The following is a 24,405-nucleotide window of genomic DNA, read 5'->3' as shown; positions in this document are numbered from 1 at the left end:
ACTTAACTTAATACTATGCTTCTCTTTAAATAGCCAACATTCTGCTTAACTTAATACTATGCATTGAAGGTCTCACTAACATCTTATTTAAAAAATGATTGAATCAGATAATTTTGAAATGCACAAAAAATGATCAAAAATACAATCTTCAGATCATTACAATTTTACTATAAATTTTTTATCTTCAGATCAGAAGTCTACACCCAAAAACATTCAACCAAGCAGCCCCTATCATAAATAAAAAACATGCAAACATAGGCTATTGCAGACTCAAAACTTCACAAGTATATGAAAACAATCCAACCATTCCTCCTAATTTGATATCAAAGACAATAAAAATAAATAAATACAAAGCATTTGCAAACCACACAATAAGAAGACTCGACAAATCTTTTTATATCTTCCGCAAGAAAATTGGAAGTTCAGGGGATAAAACCAAACTATGCTGCCAAAGGTAAATTCTACAAACTTACAGGTAGTAATACAAATAACCCAAGTAGAGGTTCCCAAAACTGTTCATCGAACCTTCTTTACCTTCTGAAATCAAGAGCAAGAGAAGCAGCTTCAACCTTTTGACGAAGATTGAATCTTTTCGCTATGAACGGCCGGACATCTTCAACCCCGACTAAGCTCTCTAAGAATGGGAGCAGAGCGAGCAGTTCACGATCAGAACGGTCATCAAACCAGCTCTCAATAGGGATACCGTTGTCTAACTGGAAGCCAAATGCCTGAAATTTTTGGATATATTGTAGAAAAATTATCATATAACATTTAAAATCAACAATAAGGGCTCATTTGGTTGCTACGCCTTGGGTTTCAAAAGAACGGTTAAATATGTTAAATTTATTATTTGATTGAATGCTGGCCATCAGAAGTGATGATTTCAATTTTCTCAAAATCAAATATGTTTTCAATTTACAAGCAACCAAATGAGACATGATCTAAGTTTTTATCTTTTTTATTATGAAGAAGAGAGGGAAACCATGTTGTATATTTCAATGGAAAAAGAAACTCCTTAAAATTAAGGCTTCATTTGGGACGGCTTTCTTATTACTTCTCAAAGCAATTTTTTAGTACAAAAATTTTCCTTTTTACTAGAAAGCTGCTTTAAGAAGCAGCAAAAAAGTTGACCCAACTAAGACGATGATAATACAAAAGTCAATCCAAACAACTATTTCATAGATCTTTGAAATTGTCGACTTTAGCAGATAATGATTCCTATACTGGAAAAAACGTATGTTGATTTTTAACTTGTTTTTGACATCCATTATTCGATATTTTATCATTTCATCACTATTAGATGGAACCTACATGCTTCAATACATTCACCGTATATCTATGTATTTTCTCCATTTTGACAACAAGACTGTAGTAGAGGCCAATATTCAATATTTTTGTGGAGGATGTACATATATAAAACTTAAAACTATCATATCTACATATGATAAATAAATTGTAATATTTACTCACATTACTCTCAGTTCTTAAATAACATCAAACATATGGCCCTCCTCGCACTCCCAATTAACTTCCTGTGTCGAATTTAGCGGATAATGATTCCTATACTGGAAAAAACGTATGTTGCTTTTTAACTTGTTTTTGACATCCATTATTCGATATTTTATCATTTCATCACTATTAGATGGAACCTACATGCTTCAATACATTCACCGTATATCTATGTATTTTCTCCATTTTGACAACAAGACTGTAGTAGAGGCCAATATTCAATATTTTTGTGGAGGATGTACATATATAAAACTTAAAACTATCATATCTACATATGATAAATAAATTGTAATATTTACTCACATGACTCTCAGTTCTTAAATAACATCAAACATATGGCCTTCCTCCCACTCCCAATTAACTTCCTGTCACACACAAGCCTACAATGCAAAGAGGCAGGTGTGTGCATAGGTGGCAGCTGCTGAAAACTGAGTGACTGGAAGATAAGAACATCTAAAAAAAAAGCATTTACATTTTTGACCGATCATCTATTTCTGACTTGGTATATCAAGATCTTGGATCGGGTCATGGTAGTAGTTGAGTGAATAGAAAGTTTTAGATGCTAAATACATAAATAAGATTTTTATGCATGTAAAAATCCTATTTTTATTTTTTCTAGTAATTCTCTGTCATTGCTGGTATCTGACCTTAACTACAGCACTACACGACAATTAATATGTCATTGCTGGCATCTGAACTTAACTACAGCACAACAAAACAATTAATAACGAAGAAAACATTTAGTTAAACAAATTTGTTAAGTACCTGAGGAGAGTTATCAATGATAATAACTTGTGCCAGATCACGTCCAAGAACAGAGAGATCCTTCAAATAATTTCCCTCCACGTAAACACACGATTCACGAAAAACTCGGTGGCGGAACAGCTTCCTTTTTGGATCAATCATGTTGAGAAGTTGTTCAGCATATATACTTTGGCTGGCTGTAAATATGATCGTCTCGAATAAGGCGGCAACTCTCTCCAAAAAGTTCTTCAGAAATGGGCGACACCGCACATAAATTGTGTGCTCTTTAAGATTAAAGTTAACAGGGAATGCAAAATCTGCATCTTTGCACGGCTCAAGTGTGGAATGCACTAAAGTTTCTGGAATTTAACATTGAACAAACTAATATATTAACAAAATTATAAATTATTGTACAAAAAATAAAAGAATGGCAAGATCAGAAACGGGAAAAATGTGCAAAAAATAAAAGAATTGCAATATAAGATACAGGGCAAGGGCAACAAGACAATGAATACAACCAAAAGCTATAATAACACTACATGTCTTCAAATAAGTAGCATCTAATGTGCTGTATGACCCTTTGATTTTCTTTCCAAATAGATTAAAAAGATTCAACTCACCTCAGAAAGATGGCAAAACTTGCAACCTTAGTAAATATGTGGTAATCAGTAAGTCCGTTATAACAAGTCTGAGTAAATAAATAAAAACAATTAATCTGAAGTTCATAAAGAGACATTCTAGATAATTGTCTCCTAGTTTTACATAGCAAGCCCTTTAAGAAGCAGTTGCATGACAACATTTGACTCACTAAATATAAAAATAATAACAGATATTGACCATTTCCATCATTTTAAAAGACAAGACAGTCTACCAAGATTGATACTTTTAAAAAAATGTAAAAAGGTCAGCACTGCTATACTAACCTAGATGGTAAATACACTCAAAGCAATGCATCAATCATAGCCCAAAGCACTTTGTGTTTTTATAAGTGGCATGATGCGCGGTGTAAACAAAAGCTTTTATAGGTAATACATAAGAGATAATAAATAAATTTTCATTAAAAAAACATGAAATAAGAAATCCATCAGACCATCATCACAAAGGAATTATTAAAGGAAGCTCGTTCACAGTAATAAACAAGATCATAAGCTCGGTGTAGTACCATCCAAATCTAGAACAAGGGTAGTTGAAGGACAACTCCGTGTTTGCTTTGGGAGAAGCATAGACCGAAATTTAGGCACAACCACTGATAAGTCTGGCAAATCCTTGATGAATAAATATGGATCAAAATCATCAAACTCATCATCATCAGGTTCCACACAAACTTCCTCAGAAATTGAATCTTGACTTTTTTCATCAACACATTCTAATTTGGAATGCTGCATTGCAATATATATTGCAGAAACTTCAGGTGATAGATCCCTTACACTGCTAAATTCATCCTCAGACAATGTCTTTACAGGATGAGATTCAACGTGGAGCATATGACCATTTTTTTTATTCACATCAATGTTATTTGATGAATTTACAACTAACTCAACATTCTCCTTATCTGTCTCCATCATCTCAACATCCCTTTTATCTTCAGTAAAATTTTCATATCCTGATTTGTCATAAGAATCTAATTCGCCAGTTCTTAAATCAGTAATGCTGAGATCACGATGAACTGCCAGCTCCTTCTTGGTGAAAGCAGCAGTAAAATCAACTGTAAAAACATGCATATTTAGATGAGTAAAAAACAAGGGTGTAATAATGAGTGCAATACTACCACAGAAAACAATGAGTGAAGATAGAGAAAAGCCAGGAAGTTTCATGAAATAAAAGAAAAGATAGAATAAAGCTGAAAGTTAAGAATGCACAGTCCACCAGCACATAAGTATTTTGCAACAAATAGCAAACAAAAAAAATAAACAATGAAAATAGCCACAGAATTGTAATCGAAAAAGGAAAAGGAATAAAAAATAAAACTTAAAAATGAAAAGCGTAGAAGATGATATTATATGCTAAGATGGACTCCTTTGTTGCCCGTGCTAGAACTACTAAAAATACAAGAAAAGTTAATCAAAAGAACCCAATCAAAAGAACAAAGGGGTGATACGGAAAAGAAGGGGACGTAAAAACAAGTATGGTATTGAAATTATGACATAAATGTGAAACAGCAAAAGCCAAACTCTCAAGATATGATGCATATTGTGTTAGGATTTGTGATGGGAATTTTATTGAGTTTGGGCCAAAAAGCTGGTGACGTGAGATATATGGTGCAATTTAATTATGAGAATTTTATGGGGGACCCATGGTTGTGGTAAAGGGATTGGGCCGATAGAAATTTGCAATTATGTTGTATGAAGCTTTATTCTTTTACATATATTTGTATACATGTGATTAAAATATTGCGCCTATGTTGTGTGTGAGTCGCCACTCTTACCATACACCAGTTATTCAACATAGTGAAATCTCCACCTAGCCAGTAGTTCTTTTATATCATTGCTACATATTGGAACAAGCAATTATATCTCATTCATTTGTGTGCTGATGAAGCTATAAGGACAAAAAACAACAACCGATTATTGTAAACAAAAAAACAAAAAGGTTCAAATGCTATAACACCTTTGCTGGAAGTGCAGCATAGCTGTAAAACCCGAAATCGATGATCGTAAGCGTTGCACGCATCTAGATGCATCACGACGAAATTTAAGTGAAATTTCAAAGTTTTCGGATTTCGACGAATTTGATTTTATAAATTTCTACACAAAATTTTGAACAAATTAATATAAAGAACCTATATTGAATTTCGCTTAAATTGAAAGTTAAAAATTTTAGAAGTTTTAATATACCTAAACTATCCTTAATAACTATTAAAGCAGAGATAATTCAAGTGAGGGAAATTAGGACATTTAGCCCTCTCCCTAATCAACTGAAGCCTTAAATTCGATCCCTTCATTTTCTTCCGCTCAGTTTTGTTCGACCAAACCGAAGGGAGAGCAGGAGAAGGAGAGAGGAAGGCGACATAGAACTTGGGGTACGGCTCCGACGACAGATTAAATGGGCAGAAATTTCTTTAACTGAAATAATTTAGGCAAATTTATATGAATCTTTGATTAACTTAAGCCCTATGATATATATTATGATTTGCATGTGCATGATAATCCGGAATACCAAATGGTAAAGGGACTCTTCGGAGTCAATGGTAAAGGGGCTCTATGGAGTCAATGGTAAAAGGGTTTTTCGGAGCTAAATGGTAAAGGATTAGCCAAAACTTGACGGTGTACCTGATCAGTACAAAACTCTAGTACTTACGGGACGGGTGTTTTATATTATGATTATGTATTTTATGTATTTAATAAAAGACTATAAAGAAAGGAAAATTTTATGAAAAAAAAAACATTTAAAGAAAAAATTCAAGAAAACTGATTATGAAAATTTTATATAGCATGTGCCTATGAAATGTCTAATATGATCTTTTATTTATTTTAATTTCATGCTTAACGTCCTGTATTTATTTATTTCATGAATTATGATAAATACATGTTACATGTTGAGCGTTAGCTCACCCTATTTTTGGGAATGCTTTTCAAGGAATCTGCTATAGAGTGATGGCAGAACGATAGTTTACTGACCGTCGTAGAGGATTCCAGGATGACAGGTTTTTATATGAATGTTATGTAATGTGTCAGTTGATGTATTATGTACTATTGTGATGTTTTCAATTTATGTTTTAGTGAATTTATGTTTTAATGTATTTGGGATATTTCAGTTTGGATGTTTAGTGAGTCTTTCTTACATTATTCTTGGATGATATTTATGTTTATGTCATTTGTGAAATAATTTTTTTATGATATGAAAGTTATAAGTGTTCTCCGTGCGAATGTCTGTTCCCGCCCAGCTAATTCAGACTAGCCGGGCTGGGTCGTGACAATAGCTAACACCTTTTGTGCCATTACTTCCCATGAAGGGCATTACAAGACATCAATTTTCCCACAACATAAATCATATGAAGAAGGAGCATTTCCATATAAATAGATAGTAAACTCCCTATTTAAATATAGGGACAAAAACTACAATCTCGATCCATCCATCCATATATAAATACATACACATAATAAAAAATAAGAATATATAGAGAGTGTGTGTGTGTGGTTTAATATCACATCCAACAATGTGAAGAGAGAAAAAGGAGTTCCTTCAACATTGTTTTGGTTTTAGGTGTTGTGATGTCAAACGGTGGAGTACACTTTGTTTGGTAATATCGTTCTACAACGTTGTAAGAATTATAGTTATTTGGAAGAAAATTATTGATATGTATATGAGTCACAGAATGACTAAAATAAATAGTATTAAAAACATATTATCATTATAATACGATGAACTAATTTTAAAAATATTAAATTAATTAAAGGATTTATAATACTTAACTCCCTAAAAATAAACAATATCACACCTATATCCACCATATTTTATAAAATCACAATTGACTCCCTTATCATTAGATATCAAATCGCATACTAATCCAAATCATTCCCTAAAACTACATTAGCAACCCCTTTTGTTTAATATTACATGGGATGCATCTGAAATATTGATTATGCATGGTTTAACCCTAATTAAAATAATAATTTACTTTTTTTTATAAAACAAAACTAATTCAACGAAAATGCTTTTGTTAGAAGCCATTTTAAGATGCATTTGGGAAAGCTTTATTTTACCTACTAATATCACACTTTTATTTTATTACAATTTTATCGTTATTATTCAGAAATTCCAATGGTGAGAAATTTTTCAAATCTAGATCTACTATAGTGCCGAACAACAATGAAGGAGCAGCGACTCCTTCACAGTGAGCGGCTGTGAGCTCCCCTCTTTGCTCCGTTCTAACTTCCAATTCCGACTGGAAAAGTGGAAGGGAACGTCGTCGAGGCAAGGAGCGAAGTTGAATAGCAACGAAGGACCGGCGACTCCATCACAGTGAGCGGCTGTGAGCTCCCCTCTTTTGCTCAGTTATAACTTCCAATTCCGACTGGAAAAGTGGAAGGGAACGACGTCGAGGCAAGGAGCGAAGTCAAACAGCAACAAAGGAGCGGCGACACCTTCATAGTGAGCGACTGTGAGCTCCCCTCGTTACTTCCAATCCAACCGAAAGGAGCGAACAATGCTAACAGGCGGAATAGTGAAGCGAAGTCGAACAACAACTTGGCGGGTCAGAGTCGGGTCGGGTCAAACAATACCGGGTCATTTTCGAGTTCGACCTGAACCCGACTCGTGACCCGAAATTGACACCTCTAATAGTATGGTAATTAAAGAAAATATTATTCGATATCTTAGGAGGAAAAAAGCTATAATACACCCAATAACTTTAAAAAAAATTTACATTTCCCACAATTAATTTCACAAACCACCACAAATAGTTCAAACATGCCCTAAACCATAGTCCCAAAAAAGTTGCTTTTAAACTTACATGCAACTGAACCTTTTTCACAATAATTAAGCCAATGCTTAGAACTATTGCTATTTAAGGAAGCAATATGGAATAACTAGAAGTGCGTTCTCTATTGAAAAACAATAAATTAACCTATCTAGAAAAGGCCACCATCATAATCCTAATATGAAGCACAAACCATTTTGACTAGTATATGGTTAATAGCAACTGAAATGAGATTACTTGCATATTACAGTTTCATAAACGCTGAATGTACCACCAAGAAGCATATATGAGAGCAAGAAATAAATAGAAATTGTTTAAACTTGCCAATAAACAATGAAAAAATAAACAAGATACTCAGATATGAGGAAAGAAAGTACGACTACCTTTGCTGGGAATATTTCCACTAGCAAGTTTAGAATGAAAGAATGAAGGAGAAAATATTGTGTCTTGAATTTCCTGGGAAATCCTCTCATCATAACTCTGAAATAGCAAAACATATAAAAATTTAGTTAACAAGATGAAGAAGAAAGTGAAACAGTAAATATAAGCACGTGGTTTAAAAACACAGAACAATCAGAGCAAGGCAGGATGACGATCAATAAGAGTGTCATCATAATTGCAACACATTAATTTAGACTTTTTTTCCACCAACCAGCAGTCATCTTATGCTAAAATTTCCGTTTTGGATTAGAAATTACTCACAAGCTTAAAAAAAGTATGCAAAACTCTTTTCATTTAGAAAATGAAGGTTTCTCATACATGCCGCATTTAGCAGTGTAAGTAGAAGTGTGATCGAGTTGAACCCGATCTCAAGTCACTTACAGCTTGAGTTGTGGGCACTGAAAATTTGCGCCTCGACCTCTCCGCGCCGCTCTTCTGTTTGTGGATAGGGAGAGTTTTAAAGGATTTAAGTTCCGGGTAAATGTTTAGAAGGTAGATTAGGTTTTAGATAAGAAACTACCTAGAGATTTCACCATCAATCGAGGACTTTATGATCTCAGTTCTATTTTCCTATAGGCGCAAAGCTCTTATAGTTAATTATCTCTCCTGATAAAAGGAGAGAACTTTGGATTAAGGCTAATCATTAAATAGGCACTAAGTATCCAACGTATAGTGATATCATTTTGCAGCAAAACCGCCCAATCAGTGGGCGTAAGTCACGTCCCTGCTGACAAGAGACTATTTAAGAAAGAATCTTAGTGATGCACCCGACACAAAATTCGCTCTTTGTTTGGATTAATTACAAATTTATCACCCTCAAAAAATGATTACATATGGTGGATGGCTTTAGTTTTAAGTTTTCAAATAAAATTTTCATTTATATGTTTAGAATTTAGATTAATTTTAGGTTATGAAAATTTAATAGAATTTAAACATAGACCCATCCGATTGAGATTTAAAATCAAAACGACCATCATCGGTTTGACGTTATGGCCACTTTAATTTTTTTCATTTTACACTAGGGTTCAATTATTTTGAAAATAGGATCCCCTCCAATTAAGATTCCCTTTCAACAAGATCATCATCAGGGAATATAATAATTGATTTATGATTAGGTATTTGCTTCTTTATCCAAATTGGATCGACTCTAGTCCTTTCAAGGAGAATAATGAAATTTGAATATTTGACCGGTGTAGCATTCTCTGACATTTGAATTTGGAGTTCAAAGTAACAGTCAAAGCACATGAGGGTGTATTTTTGGCAATAAATTGGAGCTATTGTAGATGTACTTGAATACTTTTTGCAAATCCATGAAGTATTCTCACTATTTGGTTTACGTTCATGTAGTATTTTCCTTTTGCCATAAGTCCTTCCATTCATCGTCCACACAAACTTCTTCATCAAGGGCCTTTCTAACACCTCTACCATAATCACAAATAAGCACCTTTGAATCACGATCTTTGATCGACCATTTTGAATGCTAGAGCCTTCAAAAGCATTATTTACAAGTAAAGAGATCTCATACTTTCTGTTTACCATATACATTTCCAAGTTAGGCAGATAATAATTTCCTCAGATTGATTAAATCACCTTAAGATCCCAATTCACTCTATAATCCCAGACCTGTTTAAGGAAATCTCTTTCATTGAAGCATTTATAAAATGTCTTATTTGTATCCATTTGGGCTGTCTACTGATTGACAATTTTCTTTCCATACCATCATCAATTGGTGTTGGACCAATAGTAAACTCAAACTCAACACTTTCCTTATCATTGTATATTCTTGTGACAAGATATATCCACGAATTTAACTATTGATGGACTTTCTCAATTAAGGAACCTCTCACAACTTTCAAAGCTATCGATCTTGAAGCAGCCCAAAGAGGAGCGTTATTAGACTGGAAAACATAAGCATCAATAGCCGATTAGTCTTCATTATCACCCTTACTAGAACCATACCAAGTATAACTTTGTTGCATGGGTAAGCAACCTCTCATTCTGCTTTTCACCACTCATCTCAATTGCCCAGAGGACTATGAGAAAACCATTTTAAGAAGATCGGATCCAATATCTACTCTATCATTATATGTTGTAGATATTGTTGAGGTATGACCATTTATATCGGATGCTTACTTGGTTTCTTCTTTATATGAAATAAGTTTCCATCCCAGAGAATTGTACTGTGAACTCAACACAATAGTATTTTAAGTTGTTTGGCTGATCAAACCATAGTTTAGATTAACTTTTATGGGAAGAATGAATAATTTTAAACTTTCTTAACCAACCATGATGAATAGCCCGAAAAACCCCATTGTAAATTAAGTCTAGTTAAAACTCATGACAAGCATTAAAGCATTATTATAAATTAACTATGTGGGTCTTTCTTTGTTCCAAATTTTGGCAGTCTCCCGACATCCCCTCTGATGTGAAACTACGAGGAGTTTGTTTAAAATTTAAAAGAAACGATTAAAGTATTGCTTCTTACGAATTTAAAACTAGCACATAAAAATTAGAGTTATGAATTTAAAATGTTGACTTGCTTAGGCCAAAGAGATGCACTTGAGATTAACCAAAATAGTTCATTCAAAGTTCTAGGTGAATTTCATATGCAAAGTACAATAACAAAACCCAACGTTTAACAACGAGAATTTCACCTTGGGGCCGTATCACTCAAAGATTGGTGGACTTTTGGCGGAGATAGAAGATCCAAGCGATGAAGGAAGTTACCACTAGAGAAAGGGCGCCAAAGAACCTCGTCGGAGGAAAAGTAGTCGGTGGGGATGGATGTCGTAGGTGACCGTCGATGCTCCAAGTGTGCTTTGAAAGTTGTCGGTCGTAGATGCTTGCAAGGATTGGCACGACTCTCTCCAAGTACTCTTCCACGGTGGTTTCGTCTTCGAATCCTACGTCGAAGCACGGCGACCGTAGGACGTTGATACTTCCGTCGGCGTTGAATACTAGCCCCCACTCAAACTCCGGATCCGCCATACATGCTTGGCGTGGAGGATTCTTCAAGGAAAAGGGGGAGTGGCTGGCGGGATTTCCAAGGAGGGAGAGAGTCGGCCAAGGTGGAAGAGAGGGGAGGCGGGTGCAAGGCGTGAGAGAGGTTAGGTGGGGTGAGGTGGCAAGCAATTTACTAAAATCTGAAGTTAATTCTCAGATTTTAGTAAGATTGGAGGGAAAATTTTGAAAAGAGAATTCAAATTAGGATGGAGTTAAGAGGGGATTTAATGAGCCATTAAAGGGGCTCATTAAAAGGTGGCCGGCGGCATGCTTAGGGAGAAATTAGGGTTAGCCAAATTAAAACTGATTGTAATTTCAGTTTAAAGTAAAGTGGGAGGGAAAAATATTGAGTTCAAATTAGGAGTCCAAAACGGTCAAGGCATTAATGTCGCATTTAATGGGGAATTCTCCATGAGGAGGCCGGCGGCATGCTTGGAAGAGGAGGGGAAAATTGAGGGGAGAATTTTCTAATTTAGGATGGTGATGTGGCGACTCATTCAAGATCTCAATTTAAATTAAATTGAAATTGGAATTTTGTCATGAAAAACTTTCCAAATTTGGGATTCCAAATTAGGAAAGATTTCAAAATTTCAAAATTCAAGATAGCATTGAGATGGGGTGGACGGTTAAGGTGGGGGTCGCCAGTGGGGTGGTCGGTCGGAGCCGAGGATGTGGCCGGCAGTGGATGTCCAATGGAGGTGGCGGCACAAGGCTTAGGAGAATTTCAGCGGGTGGTGGCGGGGAGAAAACAATATGGATGCAAATAAAATTGAGATGATAGAAAAAGAAATCACGAATCGAGGACTCTTCCAACGATTGGTGGGTATTGCGGTTTGCTCCTCCTGAGCTATCTCCCTTCCCTAGCCCTCATGCAAGAAGAAGAAGAAGACAAATAACATAATTTCATTCAAACATTCATTAATCTATTACAAAGCATGAGACCCCTATAAATAGGTCTTCAAATAAAAAGAAATAAAAGTACTCAAATGCCCCTTGGGCTACAATAAGACATAACTCCCCACAGGGGTAAAATGGGAAAACAGTAAAACAAGACAATAATAATAATAAAATACAAAATGACATCTAGAAGTAGAGGCGCTGAATCGTGGCCGTCGATCTGCGGTTTTGTCGGCGATAAACATGTTGGTAGCGTCTGTCGATGTCCTCATCACCCTCCCCACGAGGGCAGATTGGGAGGCCATTGCCTTTGGTTCTTTCCGCCCATATCAAAGATCAGCGGCGAGAGATCATCAAGTTTTAAAATCATCCCGGACGGATCCAAGATCGATGACGCGAGGTATTTAACACTTGTTTAAAATCCCACTGCCGAAGGTTGGAGATTTTATGATCAATTGAAATTGGATCGCCGAGGGTTGGAGACGTGTGAATGAACAGAGAAGGCAAGGGTTGGGATCACCTTCAGCTAAACTACAGGGTGGAATCAAGTCTGGCGACTGAATGGGTTGGTTGGAGCGGGTTGAAGAGCATTAGACAGGGAGTCGGAAGTGTACAAGTTTGCCTCACACAGAGAAATCGAGTGAGAGGGAGGTCGGGACGGGCTGAAGCACTTGAGCGGGAACAGGCAACTGGAGTGTAGCGAATGCGACATCTCAACGTGTGGGGTCGAAGCGGGATAGGGATCGGAAGAAGGCTAGGCTTCCGCGTGCATGTATGGCATCCTGAGAAAGAGTTACGTGATAGACAGTTCGTAAAGAGATCGTGAGTAGAGGGAATCAATCTAGTCGTGGGTTATAGGTCAACATGAGTGAATCATTGTTAAAAGAATGAACATGATAAAAAGGATAACAAAACTGATTGAATTTTTATATATTTTAAGAGTATTCAATATTAATTATTTTTTTACTAGGCAGCTCAAAAATTGACGAGTCAAGTCAAAGCTTGCCCAAACTTGGCCTGTTAGTTTATCAAACTTGGCTCACGAGTCAACTTGACTCAGTTACACCCATAGGTGTAAATAAGCCAAGCCAACTCGAGACCCTGTTCAAACTAGACTTGATGACAAGCTCAGAGTTGAGCTTGCCCAATCATAAGCACGAGTTCAAGCTCACACTTAAACTGGTTTGTTTATCTTTATCAATCTCAAGCTGAAATTAGTTTTTAATGCCAATTAATTTTAAACTGTTTCAATATTCTATATAATGTTTGCTAATTGTTGAAAAAGTAAAGTTCAATGAGATGCAAAATTATATGTTAATTGGGAAAAAATGTTTATAAACTACATTGCAAATTTCATAAAACATAGGTTCTAAATGAGCCTAAAAACAAGTAAAGTTTGAGAATTGCAATCAAGTTTGAGTTAAAAAAGTTGAGCTCGAGCCAACCATAACACATGCAAGCCAAGTTTGAGCTCAAGCTTTGAACTCAAGTCAAGATCGATCTCAAGTTTCAGCAAACACAAACTTTCACAAGCCAAACTCGATCTCATTATGGCTTGGTCTCGACTTGACTCAACTAATATACACCTCTAACAAAATTCAAATCACTGTAATATTAACTCTTCAATAAGATAAAAGAGCAAAAATAAATCATGTAGTCACTTAAAATGAATACTCCAGACTTGCTGCTATTGTAGTGGCCCTTCAACCATGACAAAACATTTGATTTCCAGCATGCAAATACTCAGACATATATAGCAACTAGAAACAATCTTATCTAACCAAAGAACCAAATAGCTCTCAGAAAAACTGCAAGCTTGTTGCTATTGTAGTGCACTTCAACCATGAAGATATATGTGACCTCCAGCATGCTAATACTTAGATAAATAAAACAACTAGAACCAATTCTACTGAACCAAAGAGACAAATAGATGTAACAAAAGGTCTATTTTGAAGAATGATCTTCACATGATGTTAAATCAGAAATGGTGCATACCATAGTCAGCAATAATAGGGAGAATATTTCGCCCAAAAATGCAGAACAACTTTGATTATCAAATGTTGAATCGTAGCAATTTGCCAAGCAAAGTCAAAACCAGTTAAAAGAATGCGAGACAAGAAATCTGGTTTTAAAATTTAGAATCCAATAAAAAAGAATTATCTAGCAATAAAATTTCAAAACATGGTTTTAAAACTCGGTTTCAGTTTTTGTTTCAGTCCTATCTTAAAGATTCAGTTCAGTAGTTTCAGCAGTTTCGGGTATTCAATTTTAGATTTTTAGTTTTTATTATTTTTTATTATCTAATATTTTAAGATATGAAACAAAGAGGATTATAATTAAGGGTAATTTGGTGGGGCCTCCAGTAATTCTTTATAACATGTCAAAAGTTTTAAGAAGTTTCAAGCAGAATATAAGACTTCCAAGGTCAACTCCCTAAGTCCAGTCCTAAATTTCACGGAAACTCTTAAGCTTCATCAAATCTATCAAAAACACCAAAAAATTCTAAATAAATAATAAGTTTTTGATTAATATCAGCCAAATTTTATCTAAAATCACCGAAACCACCAAAACTTCTAACCATCATTGAAAAGTCAAAAAATTTACCCCACAAAGGAACAACACTAAGCTTAAAATGAAAGAATAAGCCATAAAGTTATTGATGATCATAAGAATAAAAAAGAAAAGAAATTGGTCACCATATGTTCCACAGAAGCCATGGAAATACCATCAGCCTCATCCTTTAAGAAATCCCCAGCAGCACCCAAATTCCTCCGTAGTTCGGGATCACTCATTGAATGAATTTCATCTACAAGAATACGGGTTAGGAAAGTCAATACATATTTTTAAGTTATTTGCTAAGCCGCAGCAAACATGTTTTAACTATAAACCACAACATGTGACAATATCCATATCAAAGATTTTTAGAATTTTTTTCATAATAACATATAATACAAAATACACAATTGCATATTAAACAAAAGCAAATTTCAATTCCGAAAGACATACAAAATGTTTGTAGAATGACAGAAAGAAGGACAATAGAGCCTAAATTAAGAACCATGCGTATAGACATACATTTAATAGTATCAGTCATCCATTATGACAGGTAAAAAAGGTGCAATTAACCCAATAAATGTTTTTAAATCAGTCAAAACCAGTCCAACTTGAGAATTTTGGGACTTATTTTGGTAGTATTTTTGCTTTTATTTTCATTCAGTGTGTTCCACTTTCAGCAGAAACTGAATGAAATGATCATTTCATCATGACAGGTTGTTATCAGTCAATTGTTTGAGCCTGTATTGGCTGCATACTTGAGGAATTATATTAAGCATGAAGATGCGATTCAAAGTACTCAAGGCTTGGTGTTGAATGGGTGGCGTGGAAAAGATTTAGGTTACCCAGATGCATTTGAAAGGAATCAAACACCACCTTCTATGTTAAGCCACGCCCCTCTTGGCATTTCACAATTCGTTTGCTTCTTAGGTCACTGAATGGCATAGAGAATATTGACACCCAAAAACAAGGGGGAAAATAAGAAAAAAGATGATGTTCAAAGCTGAGATATTTTTACAGTTTAACAAAGCGATTTTTGCTTCGATAGAAACTCTTTAAAATTTTTGTTGTTAATTCATTATGTACATTAAATTTAGATGCACCACACCATATTTAATTAGTATATCAACCCAACATTTAACCTAGCTATAATTTCTTAACTTGCATTACTTTTATAAATGTTATTTTTCTCTTCCAAATCTATCTCAGGAAATATCTTAAAAACTCAGAATTTTTAATATCTAAAATATTTGAATAGTACTTTACATAATGCCAAACTTAAACAAAAATGAACACAGCAGATACAACAATCGCACAAAAGTACCAAATCTATAGCAAACCATTAAGATTTGAATCAAGAAGTGAAGTTAAGACTACAAACCTGGGTTTCCACTGAACCCATAACACCAGGTATAGTTGGATCCGATCATAAAGTTTTGGTACCTCAAATTATCTTGTTAGAAAGATAAGGGTCAACTAATAGAGAAATAGTACAATACGATCCACTCCACCCCACTATATTAACATTATTCCATGCAACAATGAATGGAAATAATTGGTTTAATAATGAAACCAAGGAATCTCATATTGAACCTTTTAAAGGTACGATAAAAACAGGAGAAATGCTTCGCTGTACCAAGCAACAAAACCTCAAGGACGACCATTGTTGGATTAAATGACTTAAAAAATAAAGCCAGTTAGACAAAAGCTAATAATAAAACAATTCGGTTTTGGGGGCCAGACTAACCACAAAAAATGAGTCGTGCAAGCATCAACTGTTTAAAACTGGTTGTTACAAGTAAATAGAGTCAAACAAATAGGAGCTCCAAAATATGCAGATTTTTTTCCTGGAACAATGTCAATTTAGTGTTGCATGCATTACAATGCTGTCAATGCAACAGGAAGTACAGGAAATTGAAGATAGCTAACCAAGTTTCTTTTTCTTTGTAGATGAAATAAGATCGCTGACTTTTCTTTGAGAAATCACAGTCATTTTCTGGGGCCTTCTACAGAATCTAGCACTACAATGCTCCCCAGAACCATCTCCGGAAAGCATTTTCTTCCTCGTCTGCATTATTTAGTAAAAAACAATGCACTGGACTTCGCAATCATCAAATGAAGCTGCAATCTGCAAAAGAAATTTAAAAAAAAAAAAACATATTAGATCAACTAGCGCGTCACTAAGAAAAACATCCCATCAAACAAAAACAACAACAGACGTAATTCGTTTTAGCAAATCAAAAGCTTTCAAAAGCACCCTGTTCACTCAAAATAATATCCCTAACATGGTTTTCTAATGTCCTGGACATTAACGCCAACACAAGTGCTCAACAGATTGATGCTGGGTGCTAAAATAATATTAATAATGTTTATGAATGTATTTTAATTATGAGAAGTACCTTTAGAGAATGTGAACTATAATTATCACATCAAATTAGATCAAGTAAAATAATGAATTTTCAAGTTCAATTTTCATTCCAATTTTAAATTTCTAATTAAATTTATTATTCTAAAGAAGTAAAAATATGCAGCTTAAGTTTCCAGCTTGTAAAGCCAGGTGACAATTTAATATATTCCAACTTCTTCATCCATACTTGCTTCTAATAATTGGATTTGTAGCTCTCCATCACTTCCTTTATTTCCTAGAGACATCACTCTTCATTTTAAAGATTTCTTACAATAAAACTTTTCTCTATCCTGCATTTGATCAGCTTGACTCAAAGAAAATATGCTAGCTACTCCAACTATTGATGATCTTTTCATATCATACATGTCAATTATTATCAAAATACAAACTCATCTGACCATCTAAAGTATTAGCACCTATCTCTCAAACTAAGACAAGAAGATTGTCCCCACAACCTACAATATTACAAACGAGACCCCCTCCCCAAGGAACTAAAGATAGTAATGATGTCCTCATGAGAGCTGTGAAAAGCGCTACAGCCACACATCACCTTGTGCAAAAGATTCTAAATTGCTTTTACACTAGCTAAATCAAAACACTTCATTAACAGCAAAATAGAAAATGAAGCAATTGATAAAGACAATGTCAACAATAACAACAGTCATGTAAATTGTTCATGTCATGGAAAGCATAATTCAAAATAATAGCAATCATGTAAACATGACAATCATGAAAATAGAAAAAACCAACTAATCAAAAGTTGAGTAAAATATAATAAAATGAGTATTGGGTTAATATAAGCTGAGTATATGTCTGCAAGTACAAATCAAGTTACAGATAAGATTATACGGAATCCAACTTAACATTAGATATTGTCTATTTTAAACTTCACTTTCGAGATGGGCATTGTTGATCATTTGCCAGGGATGCTAATTCATAACTAAGGCAGCATGGCTTACAAATAATTATCACCTACATGGCTTACATCATAGGACTTAGAGAGCATGTTGGGAAGTTAAACATCACACAGCAAAAACAAAAAAGAAAGAGAAAATGCAGCAAAAAAGAAAGAACATCAGGATCTAACGTTGAAAAACTTGAAATAAGAAAAATACCATGGAACCAGACCACATCAAGAAATCCACTAAGAAAATTAGGATAAATTAACTTGATCTTCACCCATACATTCAACATAGACCTGACAAAGAGGCTCTCATTAACCACCACAAGAGACACAACCCTTCAAGTTTGACATGAAAAACTAGAAATAAAACAGCCCATCCTAACTCTTAATGTTGAAACTTGGGAGTTTGGAGTGCCGTGGCACTCCACATTCTATCTCCAATTAACTGGTAGCACTATAACGTTGAGGTTTGGAGTGCCGCTATCTGTCTCTAACCAGCACAAGTATACAACGCTGCAGCGCTAGAGTATACAGAGCTGCAAGATTGTACGGTTGTGCGCAAAAAATATATATTTTTCAAGTGCAAGGCAATTGAACCTAAAGCAGGGGAGGCCCCCCTTGCAACCCCTAGTGAGCTCAACCAATGAAATTGAGGTTTGAGTCAACAGTACAACCAGATTGATCTACTCAATTACATTCAACACAAAACTAACAGAGCATACTTTGTTCTATCAACCAAGTGCATTGAATGTTTTCTAGCACCATGGGGAAGTATGCTTACAATTTTGGGGTCACTACAGGCTGGTGGATCAGATGCCACAAGCACAATTAATTAAAAATGTCCGTTTGAAGTACAACCTAATATAGTTAATGGACTGAACCAAAAACTAATAATGCATTACAAATTGAAACAATGTTTTTTTTTCATACGATAGCATGATTAAAGACAAAAAAAATATGAGTACTGACATGGCGAGATTTAGTACCCTAAAATTATCGCATGCCCCTACAGGTAAAAGTTGAGTCATCGGTCAAAATTATAAAACCTTAAATATTACCAGCTTAAACTTTTAATTTAATTCAGAATCCAATGGAAACAAAAAACATCTGATTGGCGATTAATCATAATAAACAACAAAATAATTGGATTACATTACAAGTTAAGATAATTCATTTATTAGTCCAGATTTGTAAGTAAACCATAAACTTGAACAAAAAATTTCTACTAAAGAAATACACTCCAAGGTTCTATTTTTAGCTCCTTGTGGCCCCCATAATAGCAACTCCAACACCTTAAAGGGGGATTGATTCACGCGAAGGGACCAAAAAGATAACCTCTTATTAGCATGTTCCAACTATGTTACAAATGATAACATATTATTCATTGGTCATTTGACTTGATAATTTGATGCAAAAAGTATGTACCCAGCATAAGAAGGCCTTGCACCAAAACAAATAAGAAAGAAAAAAACTTGGCCGGTGAAATGAGAGAAATTAAGTGAATTCAAGACCAATGTGTTTTAATCACGGACACGATGTTAATTTCCTTGGAAATCATCAATGTCATAATTAACTAACAAGGAATTCGAATGTAATGAGTGCAAAACAGACTACGAACGGCATCTAAAGGGTAAAAAACAAACTAAAACATACCAATGATCAAATATTTATTTCACAATATGGAACAGCGACAAACAGTCTCAAAAGAAAACAGAAAACATCCCCAAGAATCACTTCAAGAGCAGAACAGCCTTGAAAACAAGTAACCATGGCATCCCTGGATAGCATCAAGTAAAGGAGTGGTTTGGCAAGCCTCCTCAACTAGACGGTCCATCCATCTCTTCAACAACAACTCAGCATTCCCAGCCATTCTATGCTGCAGAACAGCTGCCCCCATTGGTCCAATAAGATTTAGCCTTGTAGCAGCTGATAGAACATCCCTCAAGGCCAAGTGCATATATGCCCGTTGAGAGAACTCACTTCCAAAGCCAAGTAGTCCACATACAAGCCCAAAAACTGTTGCATGGTGGAAGGAAGCAGACCTTGAGGTCAAGGCTGACTCTCTAATCTTCTTCAGGTATGGAATCTCATGAAACACGGAAGCAGCAACTCTTATGAGTGCAGATCCTTGTGACGATGAGGCTTTTCGGCTGATTTCATTGGTTAAGGTGACTTCAAGGAGCCTATCAAGCTTCAACCATGTTTCAAAGTCCAGGGATTTAGTTGCCGCACACACAAATGGAAGAATTAGGCTGCCAGTGTTGTCCAAGACACTGAGAGTATAGGCCTGAAGATCCTCAGGGCCCACCACAAAGCAAGATTGGATGGCAGCCTCAAGGCCATAAGAATGAGCAAAACCACCAGTGGGAAGGAAAGAGTCCAGCAGTTGCCATTGGCTCCAAAGGGGATTGTTGATTGAGTCTTGATTCCACATCCTACAACACAATCATGATGGGCATATCAGGCTAGAGACAAATAACATGATGGCTTGATTTTGTCATGTGGCTTGTATAATTTTTTCGATACGAAAAATGAATAGAGCAATATGCAAACTACCAAAGTTAACTTTTTGACACTTGCTAATTTCCAGATGTGTTGCCCTCGGGAAAATTAAATGGAAGCAAAGTAAATCATCATCTCTAAACTTTCTACCAAAAATAACTATGAAGGACTGCATTCTCCCTCTCCCTCTCTCTCTCAAAAAATGCACCTATCTGCACATCATGGTGATAGAAATAAAAGAAACTTTGGTAATCAGGAATTATATAAATTTTCTCTATTCACTTTCCAACATTCAATTTATTTACAAGCCACATAACAAGTCAAGTCACATATTATACCTTTATATGCCCATCATGTGTGACAATAATAACTATCTAAGCTTGGTTAACTAAAATCAAAATTTTCTACTTGGAAAAAAATAATCACTTTAGTAAGGCTAATACAAAGTGATGTAAAACTTGCGACTCGCTCGATAAACTTTGGCATTATTGCCTCAAAATCCATAATCCTCAATTATAGTGATAGCATGTTATGCACCACACAAACCCAATACTAACAAACAATCATACCTGCCTTCAGGGAATAACAAGACCAAAACATAAATCCAAAGCCTACAATCAAAAGAGTCAAGAACCTACATCCTGCCCCCAAATCATACCCGAAATAGTTTGGGTATGTAAACAAGGACATGAATAAAAAATAAAAATAAAAAAACTTTAACCACAGCCATGCTTCAGGACATGAACACAAATTCACAAGATAATGCCAATAACAAAATTGCAGTAAGAGTTTTATAAAACATTCAAGTTTAGAAAAGGAAGATACTCCTAGGAGAAACTGGCCAAAACTAAAGCATTGTTTGGCGCAACGTTTATCCTGCTTCACTTTTTGAAATGTAAATTGAATTTGTGACGAAAATGTGCCTGGAAAATCACTGCCTCATTAATGCATGTTATCTGTAACTTCATGAAGAAATAAAACAATCTCATGGAGCACCTTATCCATCTCTACAAAAGAAAGGTGGTTTAATTTCATGTAAAACAACAATAAGACAGCAAAAAAAGAGCCTTCACAGAGGAAGTACAGGTAGTTAACTATAATTTTATTCAAAATTTACAGATAGTGAGTAACAATATGACTGTTAGATGCTACCAAAATTTTGTGGACAAATAACAGCAATCAGTAGAAACAACAATATTAAGCAAACAATTTAGTAAAAGAAACTACTCCTATAGGAATAACCTTATTATCCTGCAGAAAATTATATAAGAAAAGCACAGAATAGTAACTAGAATCCATGAACCCAATAAAAAGCTTTACGATATATCTTTATCAAAAAATTTGATGCTTCACCAATTGACCTCTCAAGTAGCTTCCACATGGGTCCAGAAATGTAAGGGTTTCGGCCAGTGTGAAGTGTTACAAATGAAAATCAAAAACCATAAATCACAAATGAAACACAAAAACCATAAATCACGATACAAATACATGACATACAATAAAAAAGTAAAATACATTAATTATATAATATAATATATGAGCAATGAAAAGAAATATTGTCATAGACTTTTGTTCTAGAATTTGTTTATTCGCACAGAAGCTGAAAAGAAGAAAAGTGCGGACAAAAAAGATGAAAGTGGAAAGTTTTAATATAGACAACATGCAGTGGAAGAATGGTAGTTTACAAAAGAGAAGTGGGAACCATCTTTAGAGGAGGAAAGTGATATGATCATAGGAAGCAGGATTGGAATCAAGAAATTTGTCATCAAAAACAGAAATTGGAGTGCAAACATGTTCAGAACAAAATTAGCCGGTTAGATCTATCCATCATCTACTTTGCAAAAAAAAAAAGTTCCATTTTGTTGTTTGGGAGGGGGGTACTTGTAGGTGATGAGCATCAGATAGTACAAAACAGAACACAATTAAAATTCACGAATAGTGTCAAATAAGGCTGAAGAGTGGTACTACATTATTCCCCAAAACCCCAATAGCCTTGAAAAGCAGAAAATAGCATGCTCTAGTGTATAAAATTTACCAAAAACCACAGGCTAGGTTTACTTGAGGAACACTAGGAGCAATAGAAATAAAACCAATAGAAAACAAATTTATAGCCACACATAAAAGAACTTTCATTACAAGTAGGATTTAATAATCTGCAAATTCAAATTTAATAAATTTTGAGAGGATAAATAATTCAAAACTGTTTGGAATGAAAACTGCAAAACAAAGCTAAATCCTGAAACCCCCAACTATATAACTATTTATTTTGGGATTTAAGGTTTATGAGCGGAAGAAATCCTTGGATCAGTTTAACCCTATGAATGGTAGGATTTAAGAATAACAAAACTAGAACAGGATTTATCAAAACAATAACATTTAAAGTCTTTAAACTCTACTTAGCAATAGTTAAGCAAACTATTGCATTAATCCCACAAGAATAGGATACCGAGCAGCCCTTCAAAACAACATCAAAGTGAACCTTTCCTCATAATTTTGCAATGTAAATATTCAAAGAACATCAAGTTCTGGTCAGTTCAATACATGAAGTGCTTCCAAGAATGGTCCCGAAAACACACATCAAGTAAAACAGTCATATGATGATTATCATCGGATACTGGAGACAGAAAACAAAATACTAGTACGCTGCATGCAAGATAAATAACTAGCCAACAGTTTGATTGGGAAATAACTTGCTTCACAAAGTATTAGGGAGCATGAAGTTCCAAACAACCCTAAGGCCACTTCTCTTGATTACACCAGTTAAACCAAGATGAATCTTAGAATTTAAAACCACCTTACCAGTCCATCATGTACAATCCATTTCCCAACAAATGATACCACAAAACTTACTCACGATTCGCCTTAATCAGAAAATATCCACCTCAAACAGAATACCTGATTAACCTCTACAAAAAATGCATCACAATGCTACTTAAAAAGAATCATAAATCAAAGTAGAAGCAGGTAACTCAAATAGTCATCCATTTAACTCAACTATCATCCAAACAAAACTCAAACCAGGCTGCAAAACACGCAAAAACTAGCAACACGAGCAGCGAGAATAGATCAATAGGGTACTTATCAAAAATAGCAAAAAAACAAGTTCGATAGCAAAAAACTTACCATAAACAATTTCAGAAGCCAAAAAAGGCTACGCTTCGATCCAGAGAACGCGCCTTCTGAGCAAATCGTCCGCCCGTGACAAGCGCAAGCTGATTCGAGCTGAGTTCTTCTAGCTGCGATTCCAGGGTTTTGAACTTCGAGATTTTGATGAGGGAGAGCGAGAGAGGACAGTGAGAGAAAAAAAGGGTTAATATAATAATGAATAAACGAAACGGATTTATTGTCTCACAGGGTTCGTTTTGAATTTCTATGGAAACGTCCGGATGATCGGACATGAAGACAGCGCGAGCTTTAAAAGTCGTGGAGAATTGGATCGACGATGGGAATAGGATCACATTGATCAACGCGAATCTCGAGGACCACGTGTGCGTGATTGTCTCTTTGACTCCCGGCTCCTCGCTCCAGCTTCGCAAAAAAATAGATGGTTGTTTATAATAATAAGAATAATATAATTATAATTAAAATGTTTGAATTGGCGGGTTACAAATTTGCCCTGAATTTGTTTGAAATTTGTGGGAGGGAAGTAGAAAATAATAATGGCTCTGTAGGCCAGATTAATAATTTGGAGATTTAAGATATTGGGAGAAAATTAAATAATATTATATTTTTAAAAAATTATCATTTAAGATAAATTTTATTATTTCTAATGTCAATATATGATCCAATCATATTGAAGGGTAAGGAGGATTTCATTTCCAGAAAATTTAATATAAAATTAAAAGAATAATAATATGTAATTGAAAGAAATATACAAAATTTATATATGTTAGTGATACGTTATCAAAAAATATGCTTGATCCAGCACGAATCTTGAGAAAAAATAGAGTTGGAAATTTTCAAAAATTAAATCTGGAAGCATCCGAACACCAATTTCAGCGAGCTTACAGTCAAACTGAGCGTCTC

The 24,405-nt window shown here is 34.9% G+C and overlaps 2 protein-coding genes across 2 annotated transcripts; both read right to left on the bottom strand.

Annotated features, from left to right (window-relative positions):
• Nucleotides 1-262: 262 nt before the first annotated feature.
• LOC110102823 (CTD small phosphatase-like protein 2) lies at nt 263-16,665 on the bottom strand. The gene is made up of 6 exons (XM_020831305.2): nt 16,496-16,665; nt 14,710-14,819; nt 8,056-8,152; nt 3,416-3,958; nt 2,275-2,612; nt 263-728 (listed from the first exon to the last, which is right to left on the bottom strand). Exons 1-6 carry the CDS (start codon nt 16,638-16,640, stop codon nt 531-533), a joined length of 1,431 nt encoding a protein of 476 aa, XP_020686964.1. The 5' UTR covers nt 16,641-16,665; the 3' UTR covers nt 263-530.
• A 2,862-nt stretch (nt 16,666-19,527) lies between these two features.
• LOC110102824 (urease accessory protein F) lies at nt 19,528-23,640 on the bottom strand. Its single transcript, XM_020831306.2, has 2 exons — nt 23,503-23,640; nt 19,528-20,312 (listed from the first exon to the last, which is right to left on the bottom strand). Exon 2 carries the CDS (start codon nt 20,309-20,311, stop codon nt 19,613-19,615), a length of 699 nt encoding a protein of 232 aa, XP_020686965.1. The 5' UTR covers nt 20,312; nt 23,503-23,640; the 3' UTR covers nt 19,528-19,612.
• Nucleotides 23,641-24,405: the final 765 nt, after the last annotated feature.

Source organism: Dendrobium catenatum, unplaced genomic scaffold, assembly GCF_001605985.2.
Source record: "Dendrobium catenatum unplaced genomic scaffold, ASM160598v2 fragScaff_scaffold_334, whole genome shotgun sequence".
Lineage (NCBI taxonomy): Eukaryota > Viridiplantae > Streptophyta > Magnoliopsida > Asparagales > Orchidaceae > Dendrobium > Dendrobium catenatum.
This window is presented reverse-complemented; position numbering and strand designations above follow the sequence as displayed.